The 12,656-nt window shown below is 36.5% G+C and overlaps 1 protein-coding gene across 1 annotated transcript in view; it reads right to left on the bottom strand.

The window, feature by feature from the left end:
* Neurl4 (neuralized E3 ubiquitin protein ligase 4) overlaps window positions 1-12,656 on the bottom strand; it is a 426,720-nt gene that overhangs the window by 217,380 nt on the left and 196,684 nt on the right. The window contains exon 14 of the mRNA XM_067148903.2: window positions 1,843-2,007. Coding sequence (XP_067005004.1) covers window positions 1,843-2,007 — 165 coding nt within the window. The remainder of the gene's footprint in view (window positions 1-1,842; window positions 2,008-12,656) is intronic.

Here is a 12,656-nt window from a genome sequence, read left to right as displayed (position 1 = left end):
AAAGCAGAGCTTTTGCAGCATCTTTACTCCATAAAAAATCTTACTAACACAGGGGTTTAATACACCACAACAAGTGCTTGAAGAGGTTGTATGAGAAAAAAAGTTAAGGCTAGTGCAGTAAAGAATGCACACTCCATAGTTTGCTCACAAAACAATACCAACAACATCCCTCAAACAAAAATATAAGATAAAGGGTTAAACTTTGATTAAATAGATAATTGCCCATCATTTATTACGTGTTATCTTTTTCATGTCATGAGACTATTAATTAAGTACATACAAGAAAAGCCATTATCTGTATACTTTTATGCGTAAGAAGAGCCTGGAAAATAATTTGAAAAATGTGTTTATATTTGCATTGGAACTTCTAAAATTTTAAACTTTTGTACCAGACACACCACTTCTTTTGAGTTGTTGTACAATTGAAATGATTCGCCAATATAACATTTACAGCAGCATAGCAATATTAAGGGGATCAAAACAGAAAATCAAATTTCTCTGTTAATTAACATTAGCTGCATTGAAAAACTGTACATCATGAAAGTTGTGTAAAATATTATTTCCATCTTATGTTTTATGCACTTTTGATTTTACAAACTTCCAGTTATCGCCAGAAATATATCTTTTATCTAAAGCTTGTACATAACAAAATTTATAGAAACTACAATTTCCAATCACTTATGTCTTGTACATTTTTTACCTCATGTGCTATGATAACAGCGATATTTAACATTGCTAACATGGAAATACTGTTCAATCAACATAGTAATGAGTTAAATGACGAAGGTATTTGTTGTTGATAATGTGATCATCAGTCTCTGTTGATCATGAAGATAATTAAAGTAATTACTGAAATAACAAGGAAAAACGTGACAAAATAATATGAGAAAAGGGAGTCCTCCCTTGACCCTGGATACCATAATATTAGAGAGCCAGAAGAAAACATAATTTGATGGCCTACATTGTCCTAGGCCCATAAAACTGGCCAAATAACAACATTACACTGACTGTTCTTAACTGAGATGAGCTCTCTCTCTTCAGTTGCCACTCATATCCGTTAGATGACCATACCGCTGAAACTTGTCAACAACAGGTCGAACAGCTAGCAGCATGTAAGAAAAAAAAATCACCTTAACGATTCTTTTAAGTTCTAAGGGAAACAGCAGACAACTTGAAGATAGCTGAAAGTGAAATTTAAACTCAACTACTGCCCAATTCCATGGAGAGTGAACCCCTGACCAGTACTTAAATGCAGTAAGCAATCCTGAATGGTACTACATGAAACTTCTTCCAAATGAGTAACTAGACAAATAATATATTGGTTGATCAGAAAAAAAGAAAGTAAGAGAGAGAGAATACATGAGCGAGTGTAGGAGTGACTGGTGAATCAATTAATACTGACTGAATAACTGTTACAGTGAGCTGAAGGGTGAAGTCTGCAAAAAAAAGTAAATTGTAAAAGTAAACTAACAGCACGATTTACGTATATAGGACCTTTTCTTTAACAACGTTTACTACTATTACTACTACTGTTACTATAAAAGCTATTATGTTACTCTACATAAAAAGTTAATTAAACACTAAACTAGGACAGAGGTAAAGGTAGAAAAAGTAATAATGAAGTAACATTCATGTGTTCAGGATTAACAGAGAAAGCACAAATTAGGTATCCTTTTCAGAAATAATACGGAAGGAAAAAGTTTTAATACTTTCCAAAAAGTATTTACAAATATATTAATAGATGAAAGGTCTATGTTAGAAAATAAATTGAATTATTTACAAGAGTAGTCAACTGGAAAGAACAGAATATTCTTATAATATAATTCACAGAAATCAACACACCTATACGTGTACCACTGGCTAAGGCATCCAGGTCACAACTGTAACCATTTCTAAGTGTCACACCATCCTGCATGACAGCTGAACCTGATAACATCCACGTGTCATGATTTATATCTGTCATGGTACTAGGAAAATCCAGATCTTCAGGTCTGATGGCTGTAACACCTGAACAACATTAAAGGGCACACATAATTACTGCTGTACATTTTCTGCTACACCATTTATTACTACAACAACACATCATTTACATTGCATTGAAGAGAATTCATGAACGTAGGGAAAAGGTTTATGGTAGACTAAATTTTTCTGAGTTGATCCACAAAACAAAAAGCTCAGTACAAAGATATCTGAATAAAACTGTATTCGTTTGAGAGAAAAGTAAAATAACAATTTAGAAAAACATCTAGAAGAGGAAGATTTAGATTTTTGTAATAATATTATAAATAGCTATTCCAAAAACACACAAGCCAACTGAAGGTTTAGTCTGGGAAGAAAAATAACAATGCAGTCTCAAAGAACATGTGATGCATATGATGTGAAAATACTATTGAGGACTACAGTCCGACAAGTATTTTATAAAACTTACTGGATACTGGACATTTATTTTTTTACGAGTTGCTTTTCATTGCACCAACACAGATAGGTCTTATGGCAATGCGGATACTGGACATTTATTTCACAGTACCAACAGAATACTAAATAGCTCAAAAAGAATATCAGGAACAGAACCACAGGGAGGCTTGAGGAAGTGCAGGGTGTAACAAAAATGTCCTGAGCGTTTTGAAGTCGTCCATGAAAATCTATGCCAAATGAGGCATTGCAACAAGCGTAAGGAAAATGTCAGATGATGAGTGGCATAGCACAAGTAAACTGAGTGCAGGACTTGCATCATAGTTCCTTGTTGCCATATAGCTACACAATAGTGGACTCTTTGTCCAACAACTAGGATGATATGTCCTATTAACACCTGACCATTGGAAAAACGTCCTACCAAAGATGTCTGTCAACATCTCTATACTAAATCAAATTAAAACAACGTTGTTCAATGCATGAACCAATGACAACAATGAATGCAAAAACTGAAGGCTGCTACTTCCCTTTGTTCTATCTATGACCGAGGTGCACCTGCTATACAGTACAACCATTTGCGAATGAAAAGTAACATCTGTACCTGTTACTGTATCTAAACTAGTTGTTTCATCATGTTTGTATGCAACAAGGTAGCGGTAGTGTAATTTTCCATGAATCCACATGATTCATTCCTCTGAGGCAAATTGGTTTCATTTTTAAGTTTTAAAGAACAGTGTTGTATCTCCAGCATCTATTTGTAGCACATTAGTGCATGTGGAAAAATGGTGCTGCTAAAATAACTCTTGCACTATGACATATGGGAACTCTCTCTTTTAGGGCATTAAAAATATAATTCTTTTGAGGTAATCAATCATCTACTGTGACCAATGAGTACCATTTGAAGCCACTATAGCTTTATAAATCATGTGTATATGTTTATGCAGTTACAATCTGAGCAAATGCTTTACATTATACATACCTAAATTCACCACATTCAGTGTTCAACAATGGAGGAAAGAGGATTACATTCCACTGACAATTATTTATTGCTGCACCATAAGAAAAGTAATATAAGCACGAGAAGGGACAGACTCTTTCTCAATAATTTTCTGTGTAAACGGTTTTATTTTAAGAAGAGGTATCAGATATGCCTCACTTGATCAGACATACGAAATGAAGTGTCCGCATCCCAGAAGATGTTTTTCCGTGGTTTCCCATTTTCACTCCAGGCAAATGCCAGGGCTGTACCTTAATTAAGGCCACTACAGCTTCCTTCCCACTCCTAAGCCTTTCCTATCCCAATATTGCCATATCTATCTGTGTCAGTGCAATGTAAAACTAATTGTAAAATAAATAAAAAAAGAAATGAAGTTCATTCACATGATAATGTTACTGGTTTTTAGGTGCCACTAACTACTTTTATGGTTTTCGGAGATGCTGAGTGCCAGAATATAGTCCCACAGGAGTTCTTTTACGTACCAGTAAATCTACCAACACAAGGGTGACGTATTTGAGCATATTCAAATACCACCGAGCTGAGCCAGGATCGAACCTGCCAAGATGGGGTCAGAAGGCCAGCACCTCAATCGTCTGAGCCACTCAAGCCCAGTCCGCCCATAATGACACCATACAACATTTATTTGAAATACAGGGTGTTTCTATATTCCCATTACAGACTTTAAGGGCTTGCAGTGGGGACCAAGACGGTTAGTTTAGCATAGAAACTGGTGTCCAGAAAAGCACCGTCTTACTGCTATCCGTAAAAAACCCACCACAGCACATGTTCAAATCTCCTTCATTGTACGTGTCACTGACTAGAGTACGTATGTCACTAAACAATCATGTGATGTCTCATTCTCCTACAGGTTTGTTGACATTTCATGCCATTCAGTTGAGTGTGTGATACGCATGGAGACGTGTTGTAACTGCCGTTGTGTTGGTGATCTTCGTTCATACTACAGTACAGCAGTAATAATTTACTACGTACACAGCAGTAATCTGTACCAAAGATTTGGGCAATAGTGGATAGGTCGTGGTGGCCCGATTACCTGGCCTGCACGTTCACCCGACTTGACACCTCTAATAAGAAGATGTACAATATTATAGGGAAGGATCCACCTTTCAATACTCCGTAGTAAGTTGAACTAAAAAAAGTTTTTAACTTTAAATTGACACCTCTAGACTATTACCTGTGGGGTCACATGAAAATTTGATTTACGAGACCCCTGTGGAACCCAAGGAAGACCTACTGGTGCGGGTTATGGATGCGGCGGATATTGCAGAACCAGGGAGTGGTGATCGTGTGTACGAGAACATGGCACGGAGGTACCGAGTCTGTGTTGACATCGGTGGTCGTCACATCGAGTCCAACCTGTAATTGGGCCAAGACGACAAGCAGCAGGAGTCTGACAGCGCGCCAAAAATGCGGGAGTTGTAAATGTGTGTTGTGGTGGTTTTATGCGGATAACGGGAAAATGGTACGTTTCCAGACACAAGTTCCTATGATAAATTTAACCGTCTTGGTCCCCACTGCAAGCCCTCTAAGTCTGTAATGGGAATTTAGCAACATCCTGTATTACTGACACTCAAGTTTAAAAAAATGATCTGAACAACTTTATTTCGACTGGCAATTCTCAAAAAGGCAGATTCTTTCAAGAATCTACACTGATGTTCACCAAACATGTGCAGCACTATACAGTCCTTACTCGAATAATTCATGCATGTTTTTTGTATTTAAAAAATAAAAATAAAAATTGAGATGCATGGATTATTAGGTACAAGATTGGAAACAACTTATTTCTTGGTAGCTAACAAAACTTCCATTCATGTTTCCGTACAAAGAGACTCTCACATGTGGCTTCTTTCTTGCTTGGATGGTTACAGAGGTAAGCTTCCATATTGGTTTTGGTGTTTACAGTTTGCAAGTGAATATTTGTGTGACAAAAAAATCTGCTACCATGAGTTCTTATAGCTGATAAACAGATAGTGAAAAATAAAAAATAATTGAGGAAGCCGATAAACAAATTAACAGAGCTGCGTGTAGAAAATACGATGTTAGCAAAAGCTGCATTCGCGACTGGCGAAGTAAGAAAAATCTCTTATTGGAAACCACAAGGTAGCCACAAACCTTTTTACAGTCCAATGAAGTATTCGGAAATGGAAAAAAAAATTCAAGTTGCTTTACATTGCAGAGACACAAATACGTCTTACGGCAACAATGGAATAGGAAAGGGCTAGGAGCGGAAAGGAAGCAGCTGTGCCCTCAATTAAGGTACAGCCCCAGCATTTTCCTGGTGTGAAAATGGGAAACCATGGAAAATCACCTTCAGGGCTGCCGACAGTGGGGTTAGAACCCATTATTTCCCGAAAGCAAGCTCACAGCTAAGTGTCCCTAACTGTACGGCCAACTTGCTTGGTAAGAAAATTGTGCGCGTGCATCAAGGAGAAATGGCAACTGGGTTGTGCGATTTCCACAAAAATAGGGAAGGTAAAAGCATTAACTATAACAAAAGAAATGAAAATTAAGGACTTCGAAGATGGTTGAGGTTGGCTGACTAGATGCTTCGAAAGAAATTCTCTTTAAATAAGAAGAATGTACATCTGTCAATGAATGAAGAGAAAATGTTAAAATTCCATTAATACATCATCAATCTGCGGTGGCAACACAATTATCAACCTGGACAAATTGGCAATGCAGATAACACTTCAGTTTATTTTGAAATGCCGTTGGGCACAATAATTTGGGACAAAGGATAGAAGCGGGTCTCTGTGAAGACCGGCAGCTGTGAGAAGTTACACTGCACTGCCACGTTGTGCATTGTAGCTGACAGGAGAAAAATGCTGCCTTATGTAATTTTGAGATGCAAAACTGCGTAAAAAATTAGTGCGCCCGGAACATAATGGTTATTGTCCGCAAAAATATTTAGATGGACACAAGCCTTCTATTCAACTGTGGAAAACATGTCTGAAAAAGTCGACTGTGGGCATTGTTAAACTTCAACAGCACGATTAAGATGGACAGTTTTTGCGAGCACACGAAAGACAGAGTGAAAGCTTGCCTGCAACAAGGGAACGTATACCAAGTGATCATACAAGGAGGACTCACATCTGTACTTCACCTGCTTGATGTGTTAATTATTAAGCCTTTAATAGAGAAGCCGGCCCAGTGGTGTAGGGGTAGCGTGCCTACCTCACGCTCGGAGGCCCTGGGTTCAATTCCCAGCCAGGTCAGGGACTTTTCTCTCAAGCTCAGGGCTGGTTCGAGGTCCACTCAGCCTACGTGATTAGAACTGAGGAGCTATCTGACGGTGAGATCTCGAAAGCCCAGAATAACGGCCAAGAGGATGCGTCGTGCTGACCACACGACACTTCGTAATCTGCAGGCCTTCGGGCTGAGCAAAGGATGCTGAGCAGGCCAAGGCCCTTTCAAGGGCGTTAAGTGCCATGGGGTTCGGTTTGGTTTCTTTAACCAATTGACCTGACTAGGAGCTGATATGTAAGTGGATAAAGAAATGCGGTTAGGTATATCAAATGCATTACATGTTATTGTACTGAATAGGTGGATATTAAAAATAACACTTGTAACATACTTTGTATTTATATCAAATGCACTCGACAGTAACTGTCATGCTGCAGAAAGTGGCACAGTACCTATATTGCAAATATTGCAATTCTGCAGAGATGCTCACGAGTATGGCAGAATTTTAACACGCGTAATGATAAACTTATATTTACCTACTAAAATTATGCTGCTTAATAAACTAATGAGTGCAAAATATTTGGGATTTTAATTTTTTTTTGCCTGTTCTCTCAGTAAAATTGGGGTACATGGATTATTCGAGTGGACTTTAGAGGTTTAAACACACTCCTATATAGAGTAACTAGGACAGTAATTAATCGAAAATATCTTCTACTCTTAGCTTCCTTACAAAAGTCTGGGATAATTTCCAACAAATAAACTTATGGTTTTTTCTACCAAATTAAAACCTGCAAAAAGAATTGCACATAATCAAGTATTAGTAACAACTGCAGCTCTAGAAAGCTTTATACCCAGTTCAACCTCCCAAAACTCAAAAACTGGAGACAATATTGGACCACAACTCTTCTAGTTCAGCTAAGAGGAGGAATTATAATCAATACTGAATAATCCTTGCATGTTCATTTTGATTCTTTCAATGCAATGCAAATAACCTAAAGGTAATATTGTATCTAAACAGTACTACCCTATAAAAATGAAAATCCACAGTACTATACTGTTAATATAAAAGCAATTATGATAGATAAAACATGAATGAGGAACAATTCAGTTGACTTCAGGGATCCTTCTTTGTATGTTGGGCCACATTCAACATTAATTTTGCATTAATACCTTTCCACTTAAACATTAAATATAGGCCTACTCTAGTTAATGGAGTATCATACGCACCTGAAAATGCAAACAAACAAAAAAAATTAAGAGAATATAAATTTAAATCTTTAAAATTTCAAATAAACCTATTATATGACCTGTCAATCTTATCTTTGTCTGTATCTTATTTCTCTTTGTCGAACATGATCTTCACTTCCATTTAACTCATTCATATTCTTCAAAGCTATTACATACATTAAGAGATTAGAATTGTAAAGCAAGTCCATCAGATATGATAGCAAGGTTTCTGCAAACTTAGTTAACCCATACTTTCATTTTATTCTTATTCATCCAATCCTTTTCATACACACGAATCATCATAGCTGGCATAATTCAAGATGGTTTTGGTATTGCTCAACGCTTAAAACTGAGCTTTGGTGTAAGACGCATATTATGGGCAAAACCTAAAAAACAGTAAAATTATTCATTATTAATATTCCCCTGATTTGCATCATCACAGTTGTACTAATCACTTATAGCAATAATGTTTCTAAAACTGGGCATATCGAATGTCTGTCTGTTCGGTTATCAGCCCAGACTCTGGCTGGATCCCAAAATACCACTAACAAAGGTTATGTGACCATAGGGAACCGGAAAAACCAATGGTGGCACTAAAATGAGGCATACTTTTTTGTTTTGCTAGTTGTTTTACGTCGCACCGACCTATATAGGTCTTACGGCGACGATGAGACAGGAAGAAGACTAATAATATATCCTATAAGCCTTACTATAGTTTCACACTGGATATTCTCCATGTTGGATGATGCAAAAATGGAACAGTGTGATATCTTTCCTGTGAATTCTCTTGGTATTTTCTATAAAATTTTGACATTAGTTAAGAGTTCTCAAGGTAAAATGCTTTAAAGCTATTAGTGTTAACACGTATTAACACACTGACGACTGGCCCCAGAGATCTCCGTTTTTACACACGGGCATCGTTTGTAGCTTGTTGTACTATCTGTTGGCTATAATTTTAACTACTTTCAATCATGTCATGGAGTGGAGGGACCGTAGATTTTAGTGTCTATATAATTTTTTAATTGTATATTCTTCATAGCCATGGAAACTTCGTATATACACGGGTGTTCTTAATCGCCAAGAATCATTATACAAAATGGCGCGTTCATGGCAACGTGCCCTACGTGACGACAAAGTATTTCAACATTTATATGCAGATTCATTGTCTGATGTGCCACATGGGTGATGAGCCCAGAGAATTCTCGTAGTTTCTCAGCTGACAATAGGTGACAGCCGACAGTAGGTGCCGGCCTACTAGAATTCTCGCTTTTACGCACTTCGTATTCCCTTGATTAAATATTAATAAAATTATGGGCAAGATTAGGAGTTCCAAACGGTGTAGTCATGGAATATAAATTATCGCCGCATCTTTTTCCTTTAAATTTCATGTATTTAACATAATAAGGTCGGGTATGTAGAGCTATTCCCTGGAGATCTAGTGCGGCGTATTGAGTTGCCGACGGCTACCGATAATTGTGATTAATTATGTACAGACCGGTTATAATAGGTACTGAGTGACAGTGAATTAGATATTTCTGATGATTAACAGCTAACACCAAACAGGAAGTAACTGTAAAGAGAAATCCTTGTATACTTGAATACAATTAGTACACAAAAGGCATAAACAGGGCATTCATACTAACTACACAGTGCTTAGAAAGACTATTAAATGGAGCCACAAGCGGTATTGCCTTGAAAGGTATCACACCGTACAGACTACTGAGTAAATGTTCCAAGTTTGAGGTTGATATCTTGAATACTTTTCGAGTTACAGTAGTTTTAGTGCAGCAGTGTAATTTCTTTCTTGGAAGCTTGAACTATCCGATCTACCTGGGTTAGCAACCTACGTTTGGTGCCTGTCGTCATTAATATTTTGTAGCTCCAAATTATATTTCTACAGAATTCATGATTTTCATCTTCAAATTTGGGCTATATGGCTTTCAATTCTTATTTTCTGAAGGTTATTTCCAATTCTTGTCTATTTACATTCCAGTCGTGTGTTTTCCTCAACTGGAAGAAATTAAAATTCCATTTTTTCATTGCGTCTTTTTAGAAACATTGCTATGCGCTCATTATTTTGTAGATATAAAGGTCTTAAAATTTTCTGTGATGGAAAATACCAAACTAATGCACATAAAACACTCTTTAGTAAGTTTCAACAGTGCAACTACAATCTAAAATATTACTGTTATAAACTACCCTCATAGGAATGGGAGGCTTTCTCTTCTTCCGTCATAACTGGTAGTGATAGCAGTTATAAGATTAAAAGTTCTTCTTTTTAAAAGATGTTGGAGCACTTTTCTGGTGAATAAAGAATGTCTTAAAACACTGTAAAGTTTGATGAATGTAAAACAAAATTTATTTATTGTTGCAACTGAGAGCAAGTATTAAATGGAAAACAGTGTATTATTACATAAACTTACTGCTAACTATGCATCATCTTCAAAACTCTATGTTACTGGTATACTTATGTTCAGAAGTGCCTAAAAATACCTTGAGAACACTGGAAGAAAAACTCAAAGGGAAGAATCATTGAGATTAAGCTAAAAGAAGTTTATGGTAATGTTTTACCACTACCTCATTCAATGAAATTAGAATCTTTATGATTTAAGTGAAATATAGTATATTAAATGTATTAATAAGATCCTGAGATAATATTTTATGTACAAGTTATCAGGTAGCCAACTAAGACAGAGTTGTCATGAAACAGACACTGGGCCCATAGGTAAGTTGTTTGTTCTCTCTGGTGTGAAATTATCACATAATTTCTTTTGACATTAACAGTATAGTAACTAAGATAAAACATTACAAGTGATTCAGAAATAGTAAATGAGGGAATTTTATATAAGCGAACAAAAAAATTAACTAAATATTTGGAGTAGTTACATCATGCAAGTGACATAACTTACTTTCCATTTAATTTTACTCTAAAATCAAACAGGATTACTAAGCTATGGTATTTTACTCTAAAATGATTCTAGAAAATTAAAACAATAGAAAACATCATCCTAACCTCAAGACAGTATTTAAAAATAGTTCCAAACAAATATAAGCAAGGTGCATGCATACATTCATAAATAAGAGACATTGTGTGAATAGGTTTGCAATTTCATTTGTTAACATGGTCTAAGATTTCACCTTCCTCATCTTCCTACAATCTATCATACTAAAAGAAGAGTATATGTTTACCATTCCTTCAAGTGCTGGTAAACTTTAGAGATTACAATGACCTGAAAGAGGCTCTCTGACATATTAATACAACTCCCACTAGAGATCTTCACAGCATGCACCATAATACTGAATGGTATTAACACTTTGTGTTTGGTTCCCTATTAATTGACAATAAGCATTTTGATGAGATACCTAGACAGTCAAGCCATGACCAGTCATTTCTGCACAAAATACATAATTTGTATCACTCACAATAAAGACGATTTGATCCATTACCAGTTAATTCTCTCTTCGATGACAGGAAGCAGTTCTCAAATGGCTGTGCAATTTTTTCTACAATAGTTCATTAACGAACTGGATATCACATACGGTGGAAGCACTTTGCTAACAGAGGTGCATGTTTAATAATGAGAGAAAAAAAAGCATGTAAAAATGTGAAATGATACCTGAAGTAACCGAGAGGAGAGATCGATGCTTTATGCTTGACAGGGACCCAACAACCTGCCCCAAAAGGTATTCCTACTTCTATTAAAAAAATTTAAAACGAATACTACATAAATGTGTAACATGCAACGATTTTCTGTGTTGCTACTAGCCGATAGTGCTGAAGAGAAGTTTCCTATTGTCTCCGATAGAGTTTGCATCATGCCTGGCCATAAGGCTGTCACATTCAGAGAAGAAAAGGGAACTGCAAGTTCAGTCAAGGTTCATTAATTCAAGTTTCGTCCACTCTTCAATGCAGGATGCATTGCTCTGTCAGGGATACTAGAGGACTGCAGATCGCATTGTAGCAGCTAACTTTGGTTGCCGTACAAGTCTGGAAACAAACCAAAGCAAACCAATGGTCTTGTCACTCACTGGACCTACAACTGACACAGGCAAGCCTTGTGTACCATACTGTAATGTCCTGCGAGCTGCAGTGTGTTGGATTTCTAACCTCCTTTTTGTACCCCTAACAGTAAAATTTTATCTATTGCTCTTAACTACCTCCTGTAATCTCGTTCCAAAATAAAATTAGAATATTCTGAATAATACAGTGAATGGTGATCCATCAGTGCTATCAGAGATTGCACTTTCTGTTAAAAAAAAAAGAACTTAAAGCCATCTACATGACAGGATATAATCTTTGATTAAGTCTGAGAACTCCAATTCTTGCTAGTGTATTTCGTCACTCTACCGAAAGGTTTCTTCCTCTCAGTACTTTACAACATTTATGATGGTATTTCCCTTCTCACAGTATATCATGATGTGGAGACTGAGACGATCTTTGACCTGAACATTTTCTATGAACAGAGTACACCTATGGAATACCACCACTCTCTTCCCATCTTTCTCCTTTACAAGGTGTTTGAAGACAGATGAAGCAAACAGTAGCAATACCAACATGAATCTCTTGCATTTATGTATTCTTAAATGCTGAACAACTTTCTGGGATTCCAGTTCAGAAGATTGAGTATGGGAAAGAAGTGTTTAAACAATTATGCCACACAGACAGCTACCACCTTACTAATTTAATTGTAAGGTGTTTTATATAGATAAATTTATACACCTACTTTAGTGACCAAAAGTTAAACATAAGTTATGAGTAAGCAGGGCAACAGGAAATAGACCACAAATCACATGACATATGCACCTACCAACCTTACGT

This window comes from Anabrus simplex, chromosome 6 (genome assembly GCF_040414725.1).
Source record: "Anabrus simplex isolate iqAnaSimp1 chromosome 6, ASM4041472v1, whole genome shotgun sequence".
NCBI lineage: Eukaryota > Metazoa > Arthropoda > Insecta > Orthoptera > Tettigoniidae > Anabrus > Anabrus simplex.
Note: the sequence above shows the minus strand (reverse complement) of the source record. Positions and strands in the feature narration are given on the sequence as shown.